The sequence below is a fragment of the Dictyostelium purpureum genome (assembly GCF_000190715.1).
Source record: "Dictyostelium purpureum unplaced genomic scaffold DICPUscaffold_95, whole genome shotgun sequence".
NCBI classification, from domain to species: domain Eukaryota; phylum Evosea; class Eumycetozoa; order Dictyosteliales; family Dictyosteliaceae; genus Dictyostelium; species Dictyostelium purpureum.
In genome coordinates, this window is record NW_003519432.1 from 1 (window position 1) to 27,115 (window position 27,115).

At 24.5% G+C, this 27,115-nt stretch overlaps 10 protein-coding genes across 10 annotated transcripts; 7 read left to right on the forward strand and 3 right to left on the reverse strand.

Annotated features, from left to right (window-relative positions):
- The first annotated feature begins 2,164 nt into the window (after positions 1 to 2,164).
- DICPUDRAFT_47276 (uncharacterized protein) lies at positions 2,165 to 4,421 on the forward strand. Its single transcript, XM_003287240.1, has 2 exons — positions 2,165 to 2,566; positions 2,645 to 4,421. Exons 1-2 carry the CDS (start codon positions 2,398 to 2,400, stop codon positions 4,270 to 4,272), a joined length of 1,797 nt encoding a protein of 598 aa, XP_003287288.1. The 5' UTR covers positions 2,165 to 2,397; the 3' UTR covers positions 4,273 to 4,421.
- Positions 4,422 to 4,497: 76 nt separating this feature from the next.
- Positions 4,498 to 5,170, reverse strand: DICPUDRAFT_32295 (uncharacterized protein; the record flags this gene model as incomplete). The annotated part of the gene is made up of 2 exons (XM_003287259.1): positions 4,498 to 4,830; positions 4,910 to 5,170. Coding segments are annotated over 2 exons (594 nt in total), but the record flags the coding sequence as incomplete, so codon positions are not given.
- A 1,528-nt stretch (positions 5,171 to 6,698) lies between these two features.
- Positions 6,699 to 8,036, forward strand: DICPUDRAFT_78149 (uncharacterized protein; the record flags this gene model as incomplete). Its single annotated transcript, XM_003287241.1, has 1 exon — positions 6,699 to 8,036. One exon carries the CDS (start codon positions 6,699 to 6,701, stop codon positions 8,034 to 8,036), a length of 1,338 nt encoding a protein of 445 aa, XP_003287289.1.
- Positions 8,037 to 8,296: 260 nt separating this feature from the next.
- Positions 8,297 to 8,801, forward strand: DICPUDRAFT_151385 (uncharacterized protein; the record flags this gene model as incomplete). The annotated part of the gene is made up of 2 exons (XM_003287242.1): positions 8,297 to 8,390; positions 8,467 to 8,801. 2 exons carry the CDS (start codon positions 8,297 to 8,299, stop codon positions 8,799 to 8,801), a joined length of 429 nt encoding a protein of 142 aa, XP_003287290.1.
- Positions 8,802 to 9,044: 243 nt separating this feature from the next.
- Positions 9,045 to 9,936, reverse strand: DICPUDRAFT_151386 (uncharacterized protein; the record flags this gene model as incomplete). The annotated part of the gene is made up of 2 exons (XM_003287260.1): positions 9,045 to 9,402; positions 9,494 to 9,936. The coding sequence occupies 2 exons, from the start codon at positions 9,934 to 9,936 to the stop codon at positions 9,045 to 9,047; spliced, it is 801 nt and encodes a 266-aa protein (XP_003287308.1).
- A 423-nt stretch (positions 9,937 to 10,359) lies between these two features.
- On the forward strand, positions 10,360 to 10,603 carry DICPUDRAFT_151387 (uncharacterized protein; the record flags this gene model as incomplete). The annotated part of the gene is made up of 2 exons (XM_003287243.1): positions 10,360 to 10,396; positions 10,458 to 10,603. The coding sequence occupies 2 exons, from the start codon at positions 10,360 to 10,362 to the stop codon at positions 10,601 to 10,603; spliced, it is 183 nt and encodes a 60-aa protein (XP_003287291.1).
- Positions 10,604 to 11,004: 401 nt separating this feature from the next.
- Positions 11,005 to 13,583, forward strand: DICPUDRAFT_97663 (uncharacterized protein). Its single transcript, XM_003287244.1, has 5 exons — positions 11,005 to 11,047; positions 11,179 to 11,345; positions 11,452 to 11,753; positions 11,843 to 11,847; positions 11,915 to 13,583. Exons 1-5 carry the CDS (start codon positions 11,032 to 11,034, stop codon positions 13,498 to 13,500), a joined length of 2,076 nt encoding a protein of 691 aa, XP_003287292.1. The 5' UTR covers positions 11,005 to 11,031; the 3' UTR covers positions 13,501 to 13,583.
- A 6,424-nt stretch (positions 13,584 to 20,007) lies between these two features.
- Positions 20,008 to 22,577, forward strand: DICPUDRAFT_54769 (uncharacterized protein; the record flags this gene model as incomplete). The annotated part of the gene is made up of 2 exons (XM_003287245.1): positions 20,008 to 21,651; positions 21,722 to 22,577. 2 exons carry the CDS (start codon positions 20,008 to 20,010, stop codon positions 22,427 to 22,429), a joined length of 2,352 nt encoding a protein of 783 aa, XP_003287293.1. The 3' UTR covers positions 22,430 to 22,577.
- Positions 22,578 to 23,006: 429 nt separating this feature from the next.
- Positions 23,007 to 23,406, forward strand: DICPUDRAFT_22775 (uncharacterized protein; the record flags this gene model as incomplete). The annotated part of the gene is made up of 2 exons (XM_003287246.1): positions 23,007 to 23,103; positions 23,168 to 23,406. Coding segments are annotated over 2 exons (336 nt in total), but the record flags the coding sequence as incomplete, so codon positions are not given.
- A 1,936-nt stretch (positions 23,407 to 25,342) lies between these two features.
- Positions 25,343 to 26,701, reverse strand: DICPUDRAFT_78156 (uncharacterized protein; the record flags this gene model as incomplete). The annotated part of the gene is made up of 1 exon (XM_003287261.1): positions 25,343 to 26,701. One exon carries the CDS (start codon positions 26,699 to 26,701, stop codon positions 25,343 to 25,345), a length of 1,359 nt encoding a protein of 452 aa, XP_003287309.1.
- Positions 26,702 to 27,115: the final 414 nt, after the last annotated feature.

Genomic DNA, 27,115 nt, shown 5'->3' on the forward strand with positions numbered 1-27,115 from the left:
CCACTAAATCAGTAAAATTTACCTATTATAAATATAAAATGCACACAGCAATCAATATATTAGGATTATATATAGAATACTACTATAAATGAGTGGGGTATGAATGAACATGTGTGAGTTTATTAATAATTAATAATGTATCTATTTTTTTTTTCTTTTTTTTATTGTTGTTGTAATTGTTTTAATTATCTTGAAAAAAAAACATTGTTCATCTTATATTGATTGAGAAATGACACAAATAAACACCTGTCATGCATTCCCCCACCAATAATACCACACAAAAACAAAAAAAATGAAAAAGAAAAAAAAATTGATATAAAAACCACTAACACACCACACCTATGCACAAATTGCAACAAAACAAACTATAGATACTATAAGATATTTTTAGATTATACACATATGTTATGTGTTGCTGCTATTCTTTTTTTTTTCTCCTTTCTAATTTTTTTTTTTAATATAAATTTTGATACAATGATAAATTAAATAAATTTTTAATTTATTTTAAAAAAAAAAAAAAAAAAGCACAATTAAATTAATTTTATTGGATGAATATGTTAAAGTTTTTTTTTTTTTTAAAAAAGTTGCTTCAAATTAGATTAGTCTTCCTATCAATTTAAGTATTTTAAATTTTGTAATAATTAATTGGTTATGTTTTTTATAGGATACTTTACTATTAAAGAAAAAATAAAAAATAAAAAAATAAAAATAAAAATTGTGTAAAAACTAATATAACTTTTTGATTATTTTTGGGGGCATTTTTATAATAATCGAATACCAACAATAAATGTACATTTACCCTTATGTTTTTTACAAACATTTAATTTCTATTAAAAATAAAATATTTTATAGTTTTCGACACAACTAAATTAATTAATTAAACAACACAAAACTATTTTAGATTCTATAAATTACTATTACCCAAACCAAAAAACAGTTAAAAACACTATAACAATAAAAAAAAGGATTATTATAATTATAAAAAATAACCTTTTTTTTTTTTTATTATTATTTTACATATTTTTAATTTTATATATATATATTTATATATTTTTTTTTTTGGTATTTCTTTATTTTTGAGTAAAATAGAAATACAGATTTTCATCCATATGATTCTTTTTTTTTTTTTCCATTATTATGAAAAACAAAACATCCAAAGAGATGTTACAAATTTTAATAAATTAAATATACAACTCACACCCTATTTTTAAAAAAAAGAGATTTAAATAAAAATTGAATGAGCTTTATATTTAAAAAAAAATATATGTGTGTGAATGTGAATGATTGTGGTGTTTTTTTTTTTTATTTTTACTATAATACTTACATTTCATAACCCTTCATTATTTAAAAAGTTCTTTTTTTTTTAGAATTAATAAACCTGTTGTAAACTAAAAACGTAGGTTCATTTCAATGTCATGACTTGTTTTGCCTTGTTTCTTTAAAAACAAAAAATTGTATGAAATAAACAATTATTGGCCCACCACAAAAAAAATAAAATAAATAAAAAATACATAATTGGAAAAACAAATAGTGAATGGTGAAGAAAAGTAAAATAAAAAAAAAAAAATAATAATAAATATTTTTTAATCAAAATTTTTCGGTCAAAATAAAGAATAATGTGGAAATTAAAAAAAAATCAAAAATATAGGACCACATCCCGTCTGGGGCGCCTCATTTTAATTTTTTTTTTCTTTTTTTATATTTTTTTTTTTTTTTATAAAAAGTTTTTTTTTTTCTAAATTTTAAAATTTTTAATTTTAAAAAAATATGGGTGTTAATTACAAAAACAAACAACACAAACCCATGCATCTAATCGATGTGTGGTGAGTGTTTTAAATAATTTTCTCTTTTAATAATACAATAATTTTTTATTGCTTCAAATGGATTCATTAGAGATTAACCACACCACACACAAATTTAAATAATAATAAATTTTTATTCATTGCCTACAAGAGGAGTGGCCTGTACTCTTGATGATAAAGGTAATATTAATGATATATATACATTTTTTAAAATTATTAATAATTTATAATAACACCAATTAATTACTTTTATATTAATTTTATTTTAATTACATTTTTTTTTTTTTTTAGATAAAAAAAATATTTAAAGCACACACAAAAAAAATAAAAAAAATATTTTATATTAATTTATTCATTTTAAACAAATACAATTATTATTTCAAAAAACAATAGTCAGAAAATATAAATATTTTATTTGTTTTTTTATTTATTTTTACTCAGTTTTTATTTAGTGTCTTTAATTATTTATAAAATAGCAATAATAATAATAATAATAATAATAATAAAACAATATCAATAACAACAATAATAGCAACAACAATAACAATAATAAATAAATAATAAAGTATAGAGTATAATAACTTTTTTTTATAAAATGGATATTAAATCAAACCACTATGATATTATTATTTGTGGTGGTGGTATTGCTGGGTTAAGTGCATGTAGACATCTATTATTAAAAATGCCAGAGTTAGCAGGTCGTATTGCCATCATTGAGCCACGTTCAGAGAAACGTAACAATCTCGATGAAGATTATAAAGTTGGTATGTATTTTAATAGATATAGCTAATTACAATTTAATTTAATGAAAGAACAAATGTTAATAATTATTATTATTATAGGTGAATCAACTGTTGAGGTTAGTGCAATGTTTTTTGCTAAGGAATTAGGTTTACAAGATTATTTAATTGAAAATCATCCACCAAAATTCTCATTACAATTTCATTGGCCCAGAGATCCAAGCAAAACAGATACCATGGATGACTATTATAGTACATGGGCAGTAAAGAATCCAGACATTCAAGCATTTCAATTAAATCGTTGTAAAATAGAAAGAGATTTATTGAAAATGGTAGTTGCCCAAGGTGCAGTTTACTATCATGGTAGAGTTAGAAATGTAGATTTAACCAAAGGTGATGAAATTAAAACATTGGAGGTCGAATTATTAACAGAGGAGGAAGAATTCAAAGATCAAAAAGTAATTGAAAGAATTATTTTAACAACAGACTATATAGTCGATTCATCTGGTCGTAATTTTGTTGTAGGAAGTAGAACCAACAATATTTTAAAGGATCCAAGTCACCTTTTTGGATTACAAAATGCATCAACATGGGTTCGTGTAAAGAACACTGATCGTAGACTCTTTGAGTTTACCAATCAAAATGTAACATGTAGCTGGTCATATGACACCAACCATTTCTTTGGTCCAGGTTATTGGATCTGGATGATCCCCCTCGAAAGAAGCACAAGAGACTATAGTATTGGCGTTTCATACCATCGTGACAAAATTGCTCCATCCCAATTAAACTCAATGGATAAATTCATGTCATTCTTGGAAAAGAATCAAAAGATCCTCTACAACGTAATCAAAAGTGGTGAAATTGTCGATTTCCACCGTTGGCCAAAACTAGCACATACAAGTCGTACTTTCTTTTCTCAGGATAATTGGTGTGTACTCGGTGATGCCGCTGCTATTTTCGACCCATTCTACTCTACTGGTATGGTTATGATTGCAATGGAAGTCGAGTGTATGACTGAAATGCTCAAGTATAAATTAGCAAAAGATAAAGAAGGTTACCAACTAAGAGTGAACTCTTATGATAAACTAATAAGAGCTGTTACACAAGTTAATAATCATCTCATCAAAGATCATTCAAATCATCTTGGTAATGCATCCGTTATGAGCTGGAGAATCTACTTTGAATCTGCAACTTATTTCTCAGTTCTATTACCAGCATACATTGGAAAATACCATTTGTGTCCCATTTTTGTCGAACATTTTACCTCCGATCACGAAAACAATTTAAATATTCGTAATGAAATGTTAAAGGTTTTAGATCACGTAAACGAAAACAACATCAACATTGGCTTTATGGATAATCATAGAGGCAGTCAACTCTTTGGTAAATGGTCGCCAACATCATCATGGGATCATGACAATGCACTTTCTGACTGCAAGTATGGTCACAAACGTTTAAATCTTCCAAAATGTTTATCATGGAATAACTTTTATCAATCTCTCATCATATTAAAGCTCTACTATCGTGCATATGGTATCTCTGCTCTATGGAATTCATCATTCTTTAAAACCTTCTCTTCAACATTCTACCGTTTCTCAAAATTCTATCTTGTCAGTTTAATTCATGACTTTAATATGATTGGTGTTCCAAAGAATGAGTTTTATCAAAAAATGCAAGATGACTTCAAATCTTACAAATATAACAATGAAGTTATTGATTGGAAATATTAAATATTAATTTCCAAATAATTTATTAAAAAAAAAAGCCAATATATCTATTTAATAATAGTATAATAGTAAATAATATAATAATAGTAAACAATAATAATAATGGTAAATAATATAAAAATAAAATGATATATTATTTTATTTAAAATTTTAATTTATTTACAAATAATAAATAAAATTATTATTTATTATGTTTTTTTTGATTTAAATTTGTTATTTTTTTTAAAATTAAATTGATGAAGTTGCGTTATAATTGTCTGGGGTATTACTTGTATTATATATATTATTTTCTTCATCTTTTTTTTCTTTAATTAAAGATTGTGACTCTTCATGTGTGTCAAAACAACAATCTCTATTTCTTAATGCTACAATCGAACAAACTATCATAAATATACCTGCAACACAATTGAATAACACTGTACCATAAAAATACTCGAATGAACATGAAACATTGCCCTCTACATTTTTCTCACAAAAACTTTTTGATTTTCCAATTGCCAAACCATCAATAACTGTTGAATAAAGTCCAAAACCACCACAAAGTAGTGCAAAAAATGAAAACTATAATAATAATAATATTTATTAGTATAACTATATATTTTAAAATAGTGTATACATTATATAAAAAATAAAAACCTACAATCATGAAAGATAATCTTTTATGTTTAAATAAAAATGTAATTAATAAACTTAATAATAGTAAACCTGCAAATCCAATTACAATACGAATTGCTGAATATTTAGCTGCCCACCCACATTGATAGTATGCACCGTTTTCAGTGAGTCTATATGGTACGCTTGAACCTGCTAAATTACAATCCTCTACATCTGCTATTGCATTACTTGATTTTCTATTGGTTGCTTGTGTGAAACTGAATCCTAATACAACTAAAACTAAAATCTAAAAAATATCCTTATTAATAAAATGAATATATATATATATATTCTTTAAAATATTTGATTAAATTTAATTTTATAAGGTCCATACAATATTTATAGCAAATAAAATAACTATTTTAAATCTTTTCATCTTATGTTATCTATTTTTATACCTATATACCAAATTTTTCAAGAAAAAAAATAATAAAAATTTAAAAAAAAAATAAAATAAAATAAAATTTTAATGATTTTTTTTTTTTTTTTTTTTTAATTTAATTACCGAATTATTGGAGTTAATTTCTTTTATTTGTATCTAAATAACTTAAAAAAATTAAATTATTTATTTCATCCATCCTCATAAAATCTAAAAGATCTCTATAATAAATCAAAAACAATCATTTTAAAAACACACATAAAATAAAATAAAAAAAAATTTCGATAGAGACGACACACCAACACGAATGCATATTAATACAATTTTATTTTTTTATACATTTTAATATAAAAATCACACTAAATTATACTTAAAACACAAAACATACATACACACACAACACACCACACAACACACATATACAATTTAATCAATCTTCTTTTTAAAAACAAAAAAAAAATAAACACATACAAAAATATAATGAATATTTATTTGATTAAAAGATTTTACTTTAAATAAAATGTATTTTATATATATATTAATATGACACCTTAATTAATCATTTTTAAACTATTAAAATGTAAAAAAAAAATTAAAATATCAACAAATAATATATATTATTCATTATTTATAATATATATCTTTTTTTTTATTATTTCTTTGTTTTATTTCTTTTTTCATTTTTTTTTTTTCATTTTTTTTTTTTGATTAATTTTTTTTTGTTATAGACAATTAAAATTTTTACATTATCCAATGGATTTTGTGTTAATAATAGATTCATTCACTTAAATCTAAATAAAATATTTATAATAAGTTTTTACTTTTAATTTTGGTAAAATATATACATTTATACACCAATACATATATATACATAACCAAATTAATTTTATTTTAATTTTAATTTAAATATATTTAAATTTAAAATTAATTTTTTTTTTTTCTTTCTTTTTTTTTTTTTTTTTTTTTGTTTTTATATTTATGTCTAATAAAATAAAGTAGATATTTTTTTTATAAATAATTGGTAATAACACCAACACAATAAAACATAATAACAATAACAATAAATTTTTTTATAAAAACAACAACTAAAAACATTGTAATATATAATTAATAAATAAAATAATCAATAAATTTAATTTTATAAAAAAAACTATTGTGGTTATTGTAATTGTTAATGTCTTTTTTATTTTTTTAATATTTAATATTCTGATTTTTTTCTAAACACATAACAATAAATTATAATCTTTAAAAATAATAATAAAAAATAATAATAACTTTATAACACTATAAAAAATAAATATAATAATTAATTAATTAATAACAATCATAATAAACACTATATAATAAAAATCAATAACTATTACATTCAATAGTAACTAATATATACATATAAAAAATGATTGTTAATCAACCAATAATTGAATTAACAAAACAAGTTGCAGTGGCAGTCGAAGAAATTAAATTTTCACCAACCAATACAAGTAATAGCGGAAAACAACAAAAACAAAATAGTTGCGACTCACCATCTGCTAAATCAAAGACTGGAGCATCCACACCACAAACACCTTTACAAAATCAACAACATTATTCAATGAATTCGTTGAACCCATATTATGCACAACAAGTATTACTACAGTATCAAAAACCAGCAACCTTTGTAAAACATGTTCATGTAGTTGTAAAGAATACTCCGTTTGGAATCACTTTAAAATCAAAAGAACCATTGCAATTTAATTTTCAAAACTATGTAATAAAAGCAACTTTACTTTATGATAGTGATCCTCCAAAGATGGTAGATTTCATTCACAATGAACCATTACAATATGTAGCAACCGTTAGTGAAGATGGAACAGAGGTTACTGTTGATGTTAAAGTTGGTATTCTTTCGAGTCAGCATCAAGGTTCAATGTTTTTAGTGGTGCTCCATGTTACACATTGCTCTGCTCCAACACCCTCCAATACAGAACCAATAGGAACCATTTTGACAAATATTGGAAATAACTCTTTACATAGTTTAAACTTAACGAATTTATGTGTTGTATCTCATCCTATCCGAATCGTATCTAAACTGGACCACGTTAAAAAAGAAGGTATTCCCATTTTAAAGAAAAGAACCTTTCACGAAATATTAACCGATAAACTAAAGAAATTACAAAAATCACAAGATAGCCAAAGTAAATGGATTAAAAATTTATATCAACAACATGGTGCAGATTTTGATATGGAACCATATAAAGAATCAAAAATATCTTCATCATCTTCATCATCATCTCTTTTATTAATTGACAGCGGTAACTCTTCATCATACTCATCAAATACATCAACTCCATCATTCGCATCTGCAAAACCTAATAAAAAGCAACACCCACCACGTGAAGACGAAGAAGAGGAAGAAGAAGAGGAAGAGGAGGAGGAAGAAGATAATGAAAGCGAATCAAGTAGTACCCAACTAATTGGTAAAAAAATTATTAACAATAATAACAACACTACTATCAACACTTCGATAATTACAACAACAACCAACAATTGTATAAATTCAAGTAATAACTTTCAAAATTCATTTAATAGGGTCGTTGAAGTTTATAATTTAATTCCAGATTACGAAAAACAAGATGTGATTAGAAAAATGGTGGAACAATTAAAATCCATTGAATTGGAACAATTGGTAACAACTTTTATAGATGAATTAAAAAGTGGTTATGAATCAACTATAAACTCTGCACAACTAATGTAACATTATAATAAAATTAAATCGTATATATATACTCTTTTGTATTATTAAACAACCAAAAAAAAAAAAAAAAACATTGTAAAATTCAAATAGTTGACGAATATTTGTCAAAAAAAAAAAATAAAAATAAAATTCACACACCCCAAAAAAAAAAAAAAAATTTATTTTTTTAATTTTTTTCATTTTTTTTTTTTTCATTTTTTTTATAATTATTTAATAAACTATTAATATTAATCTTTAAAGATTACAGATACTTTTTTATAATGCCCAAAATAAAAACATCAAAGAAAAAATTTCCCAAAGGATGGGATATTGTAGAACCTACTCTAGAGGAATTCGATATAAAGATGAGAGAAGGTGTGTAACTATGTCAATATCTCTTTATTATTATGAAACAATAGAATACTAATAAACACCATATATACTTATTCAGCTGAAAACGATTCTCACGAGGGTAAAAGAAAAACAGAATCGACTTGGCCAATTTTTAGAATCCATCATCAAAGATCAAGATATATATATGAATTATTTTATAAAAATAAAGAAATTTCAAGAGATTTATATGATTTTTGTTTGAATGAAGGGTATGCGGATAAAAACCTAATTGCAAAATGGAAAAAAGCAGGTTTTGAAAGATTATGTTGTTTAAAATGTATACAGGATCCAAATCATAAATGTATTTGTAGAGTACCAAGAGTAGATTTAGATAAAGACCAAATTATCGAATGTGTCAGTTGTGGTTGTAAAGGTTGTGCAAGTGGTGATTAAAACAACATAAAGCAAATTAATAACCAACAATTTATAAATAAAAATAAAAAATAGAAAATTTAAAACTAAAAACAACATAATTAAACTATAGTATTTATTGAAATAATATCATTGGGAATACTTAATTTAATAAGTAAATAATAAAGAGAATAAGTGGATGAAAATGTGTATAAAGTAAAGCAAATAATCTCTTCTTTTTTTTTTTTAAATTTATGTTTTTATTGGGTTTTTTGTTTTTTTAATTTATTTCTTTTTTTCTAAAGCAAACATTAATACAGGGAATAAATTATTTGGGAAATTTGGTTGAACCATGGTTTTAATAATATTACATCCTGCTTGTTCAAAAAGATATTTAAAGTGTTCTTCAGTTCTTGATACAGAGTTATCTTCTTTGTCCATTACAAAGGCCTTCTTTGCGACATTATCTTTGATACAAACAATTCCATTTGGTGCTAATGAATCTAAACATCTCTTTATAAACTCTATAAAATCACGATCGTGTAAATGACCTACAACCCATTGAATCCAAATACAATCATATAACTTTGGAAATTTAAAATCTTGTAAACCAACTGCATAAAAATTTTGAACTTTTTTTTCACTGCAAATATATATAAAAAAAACAATTAATACACAGAATCTAAAAAAATATTGGTATCATATTAGCATAGAGTGGGTGGTTAACCACTTACCTTTTAAAAATTTCTTTAGCTTTATCTAAAAATAAACCATTTTGTTCTACTAAATCAACATTGTTGAAACCGACTGGGACTAAAAATTCTTTGGTAACTCTTCCAATACCAGCACCACAATCTAATGCATTATCCAATTTCATTGGTTGTCTGGTTTCGCTGCCTTTGATAAAATCTTGTAAAAAGAATTTTGATGCAACAACATCCATTGGTGAAACTTTGGATAAACCACCAAGCATACCATCGACGGTTGGTTCGACTTTTTTCCAATATTCATCTGCTAATTTATACCATTTATCATCTAAACTATCTTTGCCGTCTACTTCTTTTTTCCATAAATCTTCAAGATCTTGATAAACATTTCCTTCTGAATCTGTTCCTCTATTTAATAATTTCTTTGGATAGCTCAATTTACTTTCATCGTTAGTAATGTTTTCTGTCATTTTATTATTTAATTTATGATATTTATAAATAAAATTAATCAAAAAAAAAAAAAATTTGTTTTAAAAAAAAAAAAAAACGAAAAAAAAAAAAAAATTTTAAAATTTTTAAAAATATGATTAATTTTATTTATTTTAAACTCTCGCTATAAAATTAAATCAACTTTACAATGAAGGTTTAAATATATAATATATCCTTTTAAAATAAAAAGAAAGCAATTGTTTTTTTAAAAATTAAAAGAAATATTTAAATCTAAAATTAAAATTAAAAAAATAAATTAAAAATTATTATTTTAAAAACCAAATAAAGTAATTTTTTTTTTTTTTTTTTAAAAACTTAAAATTAAAATAAATTTTCTTTATTTTTAAAACAATATATATTTCCTAATTAATTTTTTTTTTTTATTTTAATTTCGAATTAATAAAATGGAAAGATATAAAAATTTAGAAAAAAAAGATAAAAGTATGGGTAAAATAAAATAATTTAAATATTTGTACTAATTTTTTTTTTTTTTTGTTTTTAGGTATTTCCGCTAACCAATATGATTACGATGGAAATTTGTACAATGGCAGAGATCTTAGAACATTAACCAAAGGAAATTTTCTATCAAGATGTAGAAATGTGTCAGATGAAGACATTGCCTTTATAATGCATGCATCCACTGAATAAATTTTAGTGATTAATAAATAGTAATTAAATTATTTTTAATAAATTTATTGGCATATAGTATATAAATTATTACTTGAAATATACCCCCAAATTAAATTAAAAAATATAAATTAATTTTAAAATTTTTTTTTGAAAATTACTAAAATTGTTTTTTTATTTTTATTTTTATTTTTATTTTAATTTAAATAAATATGTCCCCAATAATATTAATAATTTTGATACTAATTGAATGAAAAAAAAGGTATTAAGAAATTATTATTTTTTATTATGATAATAGTCATCCCCCCAACAAAAAAATAAAAAAATAAAAAATAATAAAAATAAATAAAAATTAATTATGAAAAAAAAAATAGTAAATACTTTTTATTAAAATTATAATTTTATTATTTATAATCATTTTCATTTATTTTAGTTTGAATAATTAAAAAATGGATAAGAAAATAGGTAAGTTATTATAAAAAAGAAATAATTTGTATTTAATAACAATAATATGTAAATAATAAAAACCATAATTAAAACAAAATATTTTATAATTTTATTTTACCAAATAGCTATTAACATATAATATCTTTTAGAACAATTAAAATGTTTTGAAAGTAGCCCAAAAGGTGAAAACTCAACTACAAATTTTGGAGTTAAAATCTCAAATGATGAAAACACCTTAAAAGCAGGTCCAAGGGGTCCTTCATTATTAGAGGATTTTGTTTTTAGGGAAAAAATGACCCATTTCGATCATGAAAGAGTATGAAATATTATTATTATTGAGTTTTTATTTATATTTTTATTTATATTTTTATTTATATTTTTATTTATATTTTTATTTTTATTTACAATTTTATTATTTTTAGATCCCAGAAAGAATAGTTCACGCAAGAGGAAGTGGTGCACATGGTTATTTTGTTTCATATGCAGATCATAGTAATCTTACAAAAGCAAGTTTCCTTTCAGCAAAAGATAAGAAAACACCTCTTTTCGCTCGTGTTTCAACTGTTCAAGGTCCTAGAGGTTCAGCTGATACCGTACGTGATGTTAGAGGTTTTGCTGTTAAATTCTATACTGACGAAGGTAATTTTGATATTGTTGGAAACAATATTCCAGTTTTCTTTGTTCAAGATGCAATTAGTTTCCCAGACTTTGTACATGCTGGTAAGTACTAAAATAAAATAAATAATAATAATAACAATTATCATAATAATACTAATACTAAATTATTTTTAATAATTTTTTATTTTTAGTTAAAATGGGTAAGGATTTAAAATAAAATTTATTTATTTTAAAAATATATTTATTAATTATTTTAATATTATTTAGAACAACAAAACGAAATGCCAACTGGTGGATCAGCCCATGATACATTTTATGACTATATAAGTTTAAAACCAGAAACTGCTCATACAGTAATGTGGGTAATGTCTGATAGGGGTATTCCATTGTCAATTCGTCATTTACAAGCATTTGGTGTTCATACTTATAGACTAATTAATGCTCAAGGAAAATCAACATTTATCAAATGGTTTTGGAAACCATTAAGTGGTACTCTTTCATTACTTTGGGACGAAGCACAAAAGATAGCTGGAAAAAACGGTGACTATCACAGAAAGAGACTTTGGGATGATATCGAAGCTGGCGATTTTCCACAATGGGAGCTCTGTGTTCAAATTTTATCTGATGAAATTATTGAAAAGTTTGAATTTGACATTTTAGACCCAACAAAATTTATTCCAGAAGAACTTGCACCAGTTACACCAGTAGGTAGAATGGTATTAAATAAGAATCCAGATAATTTCTTTGCTGAAACTGAACAAATTGCTTTTTGTGTTTCTCATGTAGTACCAGGTATAGATTTCAGTAATGATCCATTACTCCAAGGTCGTATTTTCTCATACTTAGATACCCAGCTAAGTCGTTTAGGAGGTCCAAACTTTAATGAAATCCCTATCAATAGACCAGTTTGCCCATTTGCAAATACCCAAAGAGATGGTATTCATAGAATGACTATTAATAAAGGTGGTGCTAACTATTTCCCAAATTCAATTGATGGCAATTACCCAAGACCAAAAGAAGAAGCTAGTGTAAAAGGTGGCTTCCTTCCATATCCTGAAAAAATTGATGCTGTTAAAACCTACAAGAGAAGCGAAACTTTTAATGACCATTTCTCACAAGCAACCATGTTCTGGAATTCAATGAGTCAACACGAAAAGAACCATATTGTTGATGGTTTCTCTTTTGAACTATCAAAAGTAACCAGAAGAAACATTGTAGAACGTGTTGTCAACGAATTTCTCATCAATATTGATAAGACCCTTGCAGAGAAAGTTGGTAAAAACTTGGGTGTTACAGTAGAACCAAAAGTAACAAAAAATATTCAAAAGAAATTAGTAAAACCATCACCAGCAATCAGTCAAGTAAATCTATTATCTGGGGATATAGCATCACGTAGAATTGCTGTACTCATCTTTGATGGATGTGACACAGAAGATGTTATGTCATTTAAAAAAGAAATGGAAAAAAGAGATGCTCATGTAGATTTACTAGCCCCATCAAATGCACCAGTCAGAGGATGTGACGGTCCATCTTTAACCCCAAAGAGTAGTTGGGTAAGTGAACCAAGTATTTTCTATGATGCCGTTTATGTTCCATCTTGTGGTCAAGAATCATTAGAACTCCTTCAACACAATGGTGATTTCCTTCACTACATTTTAGAATCTTACAAACATCTTAAAACAATTGCATTTAGTGGTTGTCCATCAATTATCAAAGAAACTCTTCGTTTAAAACAAGATCTTGGTTTGATTTTAGGTCAAGGTTGGAGAGATGTTGTTGAAGCTTTCACCTATTCATTAGCACACCATAGAGTTTGGGAAAGAGAATCATTGGCCAGTACCATTCCAGCTTAGATAATTATCAGTTCATTAAAAAAAAAATAAAAAAATAAAAAATGAATCTTGTTAATTTTTTAAATAAATAAAAAAAAAGGAATAAAAAAACTTGTTTTTATTTTTTGGCTATTATAAATATAATTATTATTAACAGATTAAACAACAATCTCTCTTTTTTTGCTTTTGGCCCATTAATGGTTGTTCATCTGAGTCATCGTTTACTGCATGGCTTTGATTTAATTGAGCTTGGAGGTGTTTATTTAAGGTGATGGTATCTCTTAATCTTTGTTCTAAATCTTCTACTTTATCTCTTAAAATCTTTGATTCGTCCTTCATTTCAATTGCTATTTCTCCTTCATGTTCGTATCTCTTTAACTTTTCTTTCATAACCTTTGATGATTTCTAAATGTTAGTAAAAAATTATAATAATAATTTAATTAAAAAAAAAGGGATAATATATAATATTAAAATTATTATTATTAAAAAAAAAAATGAAGTTAATATTTAGTAAACCACCTTGAATGATACTATAGATAAAAAGAGGAGAAAAAGTTGAGTAGAGATGGAAACATATAATTATGGGCATTGATAGATTCGTAATATAACCATTTTTATCATTTCTCCCCTTTTTTTACCATTCTTTTATATAAAACTAAAAATTTCTAATCAATATACAATTTAAAAATATAATGAATTTTTTTTTTTGATTCATTTTTAAAAAGTAATTGAAATAATTGAAATTATTGTTTTATATATTACGATTTGGTTTTGATAAATGATTAAATAATAATAATAATAATAATAATAATAATAATAATAATAATAACTATATATATTTTAAAAAAAAAAAGGTCCCTTAAAAAAAAATGAATAAATTAAATTACTTACCTTTTCATTATTTTGTAATTGAGCAATATTATTTTCAAATTCCTGTTTCATTGATTGCATTTTTTCTGTTAAAGTTTGATTGTTATTTTGAGCAGCTTTAATTTCTTCTTTAACCATTAAGTTTTGATATTCGAGTTCTCTATATCTTTCGTTTAATTTTTCATTTTCTTTCTTTAATTCATCGATTAAACCATTATTGACTGGAGCAACAATTGGTTGGGAAGCTAAGGTTTCATATCTGTTTAAGTCTTGTTGTAGTTTATTATTTAAATTATTTAATGATGAAATTTCATTTTGTAAATTTTCAATTGAAGTGGCTGAAGTTGATTTAACCAAATTATATTGTTGGGTTGATTGTTGTTGTTCTGCTGCAATATTGATATCTCTTTGAGAGGTTGATGGTGAATCTACTGGGGTCAATGAGTTCTTTAATTGGGTGTTTTCATTGATTAAATTATTATTCTTTGATTTGAGCTCCTCTAATCTTTGTCTTAATTGGGATATTTCGTTTTGAGTTTGACCAGCTTTAATATTGATTGGATCTGAAAGGTTGGATGGTGTTTCGGTTGATTTAACTAAAACTTCTTGGTGTGTTTTTAATTTTGAATTATCTACCTCTAAAGTATCAACTTGTTTGAGTAACTTATCATTTTGATCCTCAATCTCCCTAAGTTTATTTGATAACTCTTCAATTTCTCTTAACTTATCTTCAATTTCTTTATTTTTGATTAATTGTTCATTTGATTCTTGAGAGGATTTACCTTCGGCTAACTCTTGTTTTTCTTTATTTAATTGTTCAATTGATTGTAATAATTGTTGTTTTTCATTATTAAATTGTTCCATTGATTGTAATAATTGTTTCTTTTCACTATCAAAGCTCTCAATGGATTGCAATAATTGTTGTTTTTCATTTGAAAGTTGTTCTAATTGCTTCTTTGACTCTTCATTAACAATTTCTAATTCTTTTTGTTTTTCAGAGATATTTAATTTAAGAGATTCTATTGAATTTAATAACTCTTGATTACCATCTTGGTTTGATTGCTCTAAACTAATAACCTGTTCATTTAATTGTTTTTTTTGATCTTGTAATTCAGATACCATTGATTGAAGTCTATCATTATTTTCTTGATGTTTCTCTGTAAGGTCTTTGTTTAATTTTTGTAATTGTTCAACCATTTCTTCTAAATGTGCAACCTGTTGTTCTTTTTCTTTGAGGGCAAGATCGTTGTTGCTATTATCATCGTCTGAATGAAGTAAAATATCGTCACTACTTTCACTTAGGATATTTTTGGTGGCAGCTGTTGGAGTGAATCCGTTTGTATTGGTTCTAATTGAAATTGGTGATGATGTTGGAGTATTGATTGATGCCATCATTGAATCACGCAATGGCGATTGTTCAAAACTTGGAGTGGTTCCAAGACGAGTGGCAACTTGGTGCTCAAGCTCGCTTAATAATGAAAGCTTTAAGTTTGGATCGAAACTTGAAGCGGTTTTACTTTGAATTTCTTCCAAACTGCCTTTTAATGTTTGAATCATTTTATTTGAGGACTCTAGGAGATCTCTATCACCGTGGCTCTTCTTTTGCAATTTATTTAACTCTTCAGTTAAGAGTTTGATGGTTTCTTGGGCTTTTTCACTCTCTGCAATAAGTGTGGTTTTGAGGCTATTATTTTCATGTAATAATTGTTCAGCTTCGACAATTGGAATGCTTGAGGTCTCTTGTTGGGTAGTTGATGCATGATCTCTTTTTTCTAATTGGATTTGTTGTTGTAGTTCTTTTAATCTAGTCTCTTTTTCTTGTAAATCCCTTTCTCTATTTTGTAACTCGAGCGACATTTGTTCTTTATCAAATTTCAAACGACTTTGATTCTTTAATAACTCTGTCTTTGAATCTTCAATTTCAACCAATTTTTGCTTTAGATCTTCAACCTCTTCTTGGAGCTTTTTGTTTCCTAAAGAGAGCTTTTGGTTTTCGATTAAAGTCTTTTTGCCTATTGTAATAGACTCTTTTAATTGAGCATTGTCCTCAGAGAGCTTTTCTTGGCTTTCTCTAGCCTCTTTTAATTGGCCTTCAAATACTTGTAATTTGGTACCAAGATGTTCTTTTTCAGTTCTTAATAAAGCGGCTTCTTTTTTATATTTATCTGCTAAATTATCATTAGAGTCAAATACTTGAATTTGATCCTTTGAATAGAGATCGGTTCTTCTCTTAATCATATTAACAATTGAATGTGGTGCAACCCATGAATTTCTGCCGCTTCTACTGCCTCTTCTACTCTTCTTTTCAAATGGACTTTCAGGTCTACCAGTACTAAATGATGAGTTGTTGTTACTGTGATCATTATTATTGGTGCTAAATGAACTATGATCATGAGCTTCCTCTAATTCTGTATCTGAATGTGGTTGGTCATTTAAATCGGTACTATCGTGATGCATTGGTGAACCTGTTATTCCGTCTTGATGATATTCAATACTGTCTTGTTGTGGTGAGTTGATTTGTTCTATAGCTTTCATAAAATTTTCAAATGAAATAGTTTGACTGCCATCAGCTGATAAAGTATTTATGATATAATCTATGTCGTCATCATCTTTGTCAAATTCTTCTGATTTTGTTTCCTCACCATCTTCATTAACAGTTTTATCTTTAATATCTTGTAACATACTACGTAATTGATCTATAGAAACCAAGCCATCGTTATCTTTATCGAACAATGAAAATATAAAACGTAAATGCTTTTCTTGATCGATTTGCTCCTCGATCTCTTCGTCAATATGGTTGTTACTATTTAAAATCTCCTCAACACGTTTGTTATTAATCTCCTCACTATCTAATTTTTTGTCACTATCTTCTTCTTCTTCGTTTTTACCATTAATATGTGAGACCTCTTCTTCATTACCATTAATATGTGAGACCTCTTCCTCATTTAAAAGATCGTTATTATTACACCCAATTAAAAACTCTTCTAAACTGATTCTACCATCTTAATAACAATAAAATAATTAATTAACTGTTTATTTAAAAATATTTTCTTTTGTGGATTTAAAAAATATTACCTTTATCTAAGTCGAATTTGTTTATTAATGTTCCAACTTCTTCCTCCTAAAAAATTAAAATGAATTATTAGTATGATATTTTCTTTTTTTATTTTTTTTTTTTATTTGATATTTACAGTAAAATCTCTACCGGTAATTTTTGAAACTGTTTGTCTAAGCTGATCCTTTTCTAAGTATCCGGTGCTTTGAGTGTCAAACTCGTTAAATAATTTAACCAAATAATCCTGTTTATGATTTACAACAATCTCGTCTTCCATCATTTTATTTTTTATTTAATAATTTTTTTTTTTTTTTTAAAACTATTTTTTTAATATATTTCTATTATATATTATATTTGAAAAAAAAAAAAAAACTAAAAAAAGGCTATTTAATAATAACAAATTAGTATTTAATTATGATGATGATGATAATAATAAAAATAACAATAATAATAATAATAATAATAATAATTTGATATTTGATGTAGTGGGAGAGGATATTAATTAAACTTAAATAAAAAAAATTTTAAAAAAAAAATAAAACAAAAAAAAAAATTTAGTTTTGATAAGATCTATCTTTTGATTATAAAATATATTTTTACTTTAATACAACATCTGTATTATGTATGTGTGTATGTGTGTATATGTGTTTGTGCGCGTGTGTGAGTTTGTTTTTGTGTATGTGTTAAAAACAATTATAATGTAAAAAAAAATTAGGTTGTTTCTCTTAATTAAAAAAAAAACTATGGTGTTTGACTTGGATATTACTTTAGTGCACTTTTGAGTTTCTATTGTATTTTAAATGATATTATTATTGTTTATATGAATAGATAAAAAAAAGATATTCTTTATTTAATAATATACAATTAAATTTAAAAAAACAATAAAAATAAAAAATAAAAAATAAATTTAAAAAAAAAATAAAAAAAAAAAATAAAATTTTAAAAAAATAAAACAAAACAAAATAAAAAAAAAAAAAGTTAAAAAACAAATATATTCTTTTTTGATTTTCTATAATAATTATTATTACTATTTTAAAATTTACCTTTAGATTATTACTTACTTTATTAGTGTTTTATTTTTTATTTTATTTTTTTATTTTTTTTTTTTTTACTCAAGATATATTTTATTTGTGAATGAAACAAATTTGTTTATTTGAAACAATGGGTTTTTATTAAAAAAATAAAAATAAATTGATTTTTCAAACGAAAAATAAAAAAAATTTAAACCAAAAAAAAAAATTAAATTTTAATCAAAAAAAAAAAAAAAAAAAAAAAAAAAGTCAGGAAACTTATAAATTCAAAAATTAAGTTTATTTCTATATTAACATATTTAAATATGTACATTTTATTTATATAGTGTTTTAAATAATATTTTATTTTATTAAAAAATTTACGAAATTCTTTAAACAAATATAAATATTTTATTACTGGTATTTGGATATTTAATGTGGGTCCCAAAAATTACCCCCAGCAACACAGTTAAATAAATATATAATATTTCTAATATAATATTATATTTATTTATTTATTGTATTGTTTTATTTATTTATTTAAAATGACTTATTATTATAAAATACGTGTTTTTTTTTTATAATTTATTAAAGAGGAAATCTTTGGGCAAATATTGAACTGTATTATGTGAAAATGAATCCCGCTCCTTTTTCCACCGTTAAAATTTTTTTTTTAAATTTTAAAAAAATTCACATTTGATTTTTTTTTTTTATTTTTACTTTTAATATATTATAGAAGCACATAAACTTTATAATTATAATTTATATTTATAAATCTTTAATTAATGTTTTTTATTAAAATAAAATAAATAAAAAAAGAGGTTTCTTTTTTTTGTTTTTTTTATTTTTTTTATTTAAATTTAAATATATTATATATAATAATAGTAATAAAACAATTTAAAGAAAAAATCACTAGAGATTTTATTTTAAAAGTTTGATGTATGTATAATTATATTAAATATTACTATATGTTTTTATTGATCGATATATAGTCCCACTAAAATAATGATTAAAATAAATTATTTATCTACAATTTTTTTATTATTTTTAATCACACACACAAACACATATATCAAATCTTAATGTTTTATTTTTTTTTATTTTTAACACAATACATATACTCCCACATTACATAATGATTATCATTGTTACGATTTCATTGTGGATAAAAAAAAATTATTATTATTAATATATACTCAAACTTAAATAAAATAATAATAATAATAATAATAATAATAAAGTCCAATAAATAATTTTTTTATTCACTTAAGAGTTAATTTTTCTTTTTTTATTTATTTTTTTCTTTTTTTTTTTTAATACAAATATATTTAAAATATGGTTTTTTCTTTTTTTATTTTTTTTATTGTTATTTAAATTTTTAGATTATAATAATTATATACCCCATAATTATTTTATAATAACATAAATAATAGTTTAAACATTTAAATTAAATCATTGAAATAAATTATATAAATTTATTTTAAATATTTTTTTTTAATTAATTTATTGTTATTATTCTATATTTATTCTTTTATTTAATATAATATTAATTTATTTTATATGACAATAGAAAAAGAAATCTAAAATTAAAGAATGTCAACAACACAAACAGACTCACCAAGTTATTTAACAAACCATGATCCAAAGGCACAAAGAGAGGGATTAAAGAAAAGAAAGAAATTAGAAGGCGCAAAAGAAAGTAGTAGTCCATTAAATAAATTACGTTCAGCAACCTTAAGAAATGGTGGCACACCATCAAAATTAAAATTTGTAGTTGATTTGGGGTCAAATTTGGGTAAATCACCAAGTAAGTCAACAGCCAATGCATTATCATTACACTCTAGTGTGCCACAACATAACAATTATGTACCATCACCTACAGCATCACCAATTTTATCACCACTATCATCATTTTCAAATACAAATAATCTCAGCTCTCCAATAGTAAATACACCAAACAAAAAACACAATACATTACATAGAAAATCAATGAGAGCTTCAATGCAGCTTAAAATTGATGAGGTTATGAAAATTTATGCGCCATTATCTGGTTCAGAATATTTGAATAAGGGTAATGATGCCATTTGTTCAAATAAAGAAAATGAATCAGAATCAAACAAGAATGTACTTTTAAATTCACCATCATCAAGTCCATCAAAAAATAAACAACAACCACCACAACATTCCACACCAAATAATAATAATAATAATAATAATAGCAGTAATAGTAGTGGTTTATCACCAGTTTTAAATAAATTAGTATTATCACCACCATCCAATAAAAATTCACCAACTGCTGGTAGATCTAGAAAATCAATTCTTAATGAAAGAATGATGCAAATTCGTAGAGAAGTTATTGAAAATGCAGAATTTATTCTCGCTAAATTGGGTGAATATCAAAAAACCGTCTTATCACTCCCAGATATGTATAATGTTACAAATTGTGATGTCATCAACTCTGAATATGCATATCTTATCACAAATACTAAAGTTATAACAAAAATCCTTTCACCACTCGATTCAAGCTCAAGCTCAGAAACTGGTACAGAAATTATTGCAAATAAAAATAAATTAAATCAATCAAATAACATCATCTCTACACCTTTATCACCCAAATCAAACCCACTATCACCAACTAAAGATTTAAATGGATTTGATATTGGAGGTGGCATAACCAATAACAATATCAATAATCACCCAAATAGTTCACCAGTTTTACTTTCATCATCATCATCATCTATTTCTTCAGTTTCTACATTATCTTCAACCACTTCACCAACTTTTGGGGCCAGCTCTGCTTACTCAAATTTCAAACAACAACAACAAAATGTCGGTAAAAACAATCAAGTTTTCAATTCATTGACTGATATGGATATTGTGGCTCAATCAATTTCAATTATTGCAAAAAAACTTTTAGGTATTGAAATTGAAATCAAAAAAACCAAAATCACCGAAAAAAGAGCTTCCATTTTAGCTTCGTTCATTAGGGTTATCAAACAATTTTTAGAAACTGGCATTGTACCTGAAATGCCTCAAATTCCATCGGAATTGGTTAACTCTTTAATTATAAATCCAAGTTCTGAAAGTGTCACTCAAATTTATAATCCAGAAGAAAGTGATTATATTTATAAATCTGGTTATTTAATAAAAAAAGGTTCTAAAGGCCCATTGGTAGTTTGGAAGGATCAATGGATTGTTTTATCATCAGAAAAATTATCAATTTATTCAAACCAAAACGTAAGTTATAAATATGGATCATATTTTAAAAAAAAAAAATTATTAATATTTATTTATGGCTATTTATTAGAAAACTAAAAAATGTAAAAAAGAAATCTCATTAAATTCAATTGTTTCAATTTCACCAATTACCAAATATGAATATAAATGTTGTTTTATAGTAAAGGTCGCAGGAGGTGAAAAATATGTATTTAGAGGGGCAAATGACAAAGAGACAGCACTTTGGATGCTGGCAATAGATGGCTTGCCAAGAAGAAATTTCGATACCAACCAATCATCTATTAATCTTTATATTAAAGAAACCTTGTTAGAGACCATTGGTTCAAATATTTGTAATTATAGAAGATCAGTAGCAGGAGGTGTTGTTAGAAGCAGTCATGGTGAAGAGTGGACTTATCGTGCAGATGGTACATTGTTCAATACAGATTTCTTGGATACCTCAATTCGTCCAAAAGATATCAAATACATTTGGAATGGTCAGTTCCTTTTACCAGCCAATGATAGTGTACATAATTTAGGCAATGGCAAATGGAATGGTGTTTGGTTGGCCTGGTATAATCCAAATACAAGTGAACCTTTCTTAAAATACATTTGGGATCAACAAAATAATGAATATTTAAATCAAAATACCAAATTATCATATAAATGGTCTTCCCGTGGTTTGGTTTCAAAAATAGGCAATGGAGAATGGTTGGTTGAAGGTCGTGTACCAGAAACCATAGTAATGTTTTTACAATGTTTAAGATATATCCGTCATAAAGAATTAAATGGCTATTAAAAAAAAAAAAAAAAAAAAAAAAAAATTTGTAGTATGTATTAAAAAAAAAACCAATTAATTTTAGTTTTCAAATCAAATATCAAAAATAATAGAAATATTATTAAATTACAATCAAAAAAAATAAAATAAAATATATTATTTATTTTCCAAAATTTTTTATTTATTTTTTTTTTTTTTTGATTTTTAATTTTTTTTTAAAAATTATTTTTTTCATTTTTTAATAATTTTAATAATTTTTTTTTTCTATTTTTTATTTTTGTTGTTTTATTTAAATTAAATAATTTAAAAAGATAAAATAGAGTGAAAAGAAAAAAAGAAACCATAGAATAAAGATTTATAATAGTAATAAAAAAAAGAATAAACAGTATAAAATATTATATATTATAACTATTTTTATATAGTTTTAAACTTTTAAAAAAACAATAAACCTTTTTTTTTTTTTAATTATCTTAATAAATACAAAAACTAAAATCAAATCAAAAAACAAAATCGAAAATCAAAAACCAAAAATCAAAAGCAAAATTATTATATAGAATATATGGCTCATAAAAATATAGTTAATAGCCATAGTAACAATAGTAGTATAAACCAACCAGAAAATGAATCTTTATATGATGTAATATTAGGGAAAACGATGAATGATGATGCCAACGAGCATTATCATACTATACAATGTAAGTGTTTATAATATTTTTAAAATTATTTTTCGGTTTATAAGCTAATTTAATTTTTATACAGATAATATTAAACCCAAGAGTTTGGATACAAAAAAAGCAGTAATTAAAATGAACCAGGGGACACTACAGGTTCAACATAATCATATCAATGTAAATAATAATGAAAAGTTTGATTATTCTGGTTCATATAAACCTTGCAAAGAAATTGAATGTTTTTTAATATTTGAAAATGGTTCATTTAGACTTGAAAGGCAAGTTAGTTCAACATTAATAAAAAGAGAATTCAATAATAATAATAATAATAATAATAGTAACAATAATAGTAACATTAGTAATAGTAATAAAAGTAAGTTTAAAATAAAATTCATTCATAGTATTGTATAAAAAAAAACTAATTATAGTTTATTTTTAGCGTCCACACCAGATATTGAAATACCTATTTATATTGATAAACAAACAAAACCACCACCACCTCAGCAACAACAACAGCAGCAGCAGCAACAACAACAGCAACAACAATCTACACCAAATTCAAACAATATTTTTGATTCATCAATGGATAGTGATGCTGAAAGTAATAGTAGTACCCAGAACAATAGTGGAACTCAGCAAACTGATGACGATGGATTTGGTGAGTTTAGTGATTTAATTGACACAGCCATTAATACGGATAATGAGAAATTTTCACCACCTCCACCTGTTCCTAATACTTCATCAAATAAAAAGGGAGCAACTAAAAAAGCAGGTAGACCAAGAAAAAATACAACCACTAATTCATCGGCAACTACATTAAATACACCAAACACATCGACAACTTCAACAACAAATACATCATCTACAGTAGATAATAAACCACTTAGCCCCAGTCCATTACCATCTATACCAATAACAAAGAAGAGTAAAGCAGCAGCTGCAGCTGCAGCTGCCCATGCAGCCCAAACAGCAGCAATTAACTCAGCACTTAGTCATATACCCATAATATCAAATAAAAATAAACCTCCAATGTCATCATTACCACCAAGATCAAGTTTACCACAAAGATCAAATTTACCCTCAAATAGCAATACAAGTTTACCAATTAATAATACACCATCTACTAAAACCAATAATATAATATCTACAACTACTACCAATAATAACAACTTGAATAATAATAATAATAAAAATAAAAATAGTTTGAATGAATCAAAAGAAGATTTTGAAGATTTAGCAAAAGATATAGAAATGTTTAACCCAACTAGTAATGGTTTGGCTGAGGAAGATTCGATGGACTTTGAAGAGGTATTGTTCGGTAAAAACTCTGCTCCAATAACAAATGCACCAATACTTTCATCAAACCCATTAGAAGAAGAGGATGAAGGTGATATTGTATTTGAAGAGTACCCAGTTAATGTTAATAATACAGATAATAATAATAATGATGACGATAATCTTTTCTCATTGAACGATTCATCCAATGTAATACCTCCCTTCAAATCGTCCTCTTCAAATCTAAATACAAGCACAGATTTTAGTTTGGGTGATAGCAATGGTGGATTTTTACCAGTTAAATCAACCGCATCAACAACAACCAAACCCGCAATTTCTACACCAACCAGCTCCACTTTAAAACCTTCATCATCGAAATCGGTATCAATCACAGCAGCTACAACAAATCAGCAAACAAGTACAACAGCAACAGCAACAACAACTGTTCAACCACCATCATTTGGAAAATCTTCATTTAATTTACCAACAAATAGTAAAAATAGTGCAGCTTTTAATCCCCCACAAAAACCACCACAACCAACAAAACAACCAACAACCCAATCATCATCAAACACGGCAACAGCAAATCTTAATGAATCATTTCAGTCTAGTGACTCTAGTGATAGTAGTTATAGTGATAGTGAAAGTGACAGCTATAGTGACAGTGAGAGCGATAGCTCCCATAGTGGTTGAAAACAATAAATTATTTATATATTCAATAATAAACAATTGTAACTTATAAATTAAATATATAATAAAATAAATAAAAAAAAAAGAATATTAAAATATATTTAATATAATTTTTTAAAATAAAATACAAAACTTTGGTATTTTTAATGGTGTTGTATTTCTGAAACACATAACCATTGTAAATATTTATTAAAACCATTATTATAATTTAAGTCTTAAACATAAACTAAAAAGGTATTAAAAACAACAATAACCAACAGTTATATAAAAAGATTAAAAGATAATACATGTATCTTGTTTATAATATTTTTATTTTTTTATTTTCCGAAGCATTAAAAATTAGATTTTTTAATGTTTTATTTTTTTTAAGAAATATTTGATATATATTTTCGGTACCCATGGTATTGGCAAAGTCATCATTAATAACGTTTAAGGTTTGTATATTCGGGTTTTCTAAACAATGACTGAGGAATTGTTCTGCAGATGAAGAGTTGCAATATAAGGTTGTTATATTTGGTAGTTTTAACAATGGAGATAAGAGTTGGTGGCTATTTGGTTGGGTTAGAGTGAACCATTCTAAACCTAATTTATTAAGTGCAATATTACCTAAAAGATCATTTAATAGTTCGCTTGGATTAGAATTGGTCGAATAATGAGGATAAATTGAATGTTTGAATTTTAATTTCTTCAAAGTTTTATTGTTTTTTAAATCTGATTTTATTATAAGTGATTTTTTGTGTAGTTCTATTGGTGAGTTTACATCCAATTCGTCATCAATAATTGAGTTATAAAGTGAACTAAATCTAACTGATAAAGACTTGATGGTTGGTGTTTGGATGGCTTGAATGAAAAAACTGGGTGGAGTATCGTGATATTGAAAATCTACACTTTCTAAACGGGCACTTGCTTTTATTAAAATATTGTTTAGGTATGCAATATTCAAAAAGTCTGTACTGATATCTGCGGTTGTAATTTTTAATTTCTTTGGTTTATAGGGTTTTAAAAAGTCAAAAGAAAACTTAATGTATGAAAGACCAGTGACTGAAGCTTCTTGATAATCCACTTCATTTTCATATGATTCTGGTATACTTTGATGATAGTCCCAATACAAGTATAGTTTGTCAAATTGAAAAAAAGAGACATCATAATCATCTAAATTTCTATAAGAGGTAATTTGATTGTAGTCATCTATTACTGTAACTTTTTTTAGTTTATCGCACCCACATAATCCTATTAGCATTGGCTTCAATTCATCAAAATCGGTTGTTATCTTGGTAATGAATAGATTTTCGACATCCTTATATTGAATTAATCTATATTTATAGTTATTTATATTTGATGTTTCTTTTTTATTAAATGAACCAAATTGATTTTTGGTTATGTATTTTAAAATGCTTTTAGAGTCTGTATAATAATTTATTGAATCTTGTTTATATGTTAAGTAGTATTGAATTGATGTAAATGCTGATTTTGAAATTAAACTTAATTCAATTAGCCTAGTGAATGATTGGTTTATAATTATTAATGGTAAAATTTCATTAAAAATTAATGGGTTTAGTTTAATCTTATCATCACCATTATTGTTTGTTTTACTACTTTTATTATTAAATATATATTTTAGAAAAAACAAAATAAAAGAAATAATTTTATATAGCATTGTAAAAAAAATTTTTAAAAAAAAAAATAAAAAAATATTTTTTTTAAAAAAAAAAAAAAAAAGATATTTTAAATATCCTTAAATTTTTAGGTTTTTTTGTGTAAATTAATTAATTTGTTTTTTTTTTAAAAAAAATAAAAATTGGTGTGCTAGTTTATTGTTTTTTTGATTTTTTTGTAAATGTTTAATATTTATATGAATTTACCGCATTCAAGGGTACAATACAATAACATTAATTTGGTTATTTTATTTAACATTTGTAAAGTAGATGGATCTACTTTAGTTATAGATAAATAATAAATATAAATAATCTTAATAATCAAATAAATATACAATTATTTGTTTGTTAAGACTAAAATCGAAAACAATTTTACAACTAAAATACTTCCATCTGCGTTACTTTTTTTTTTTAAA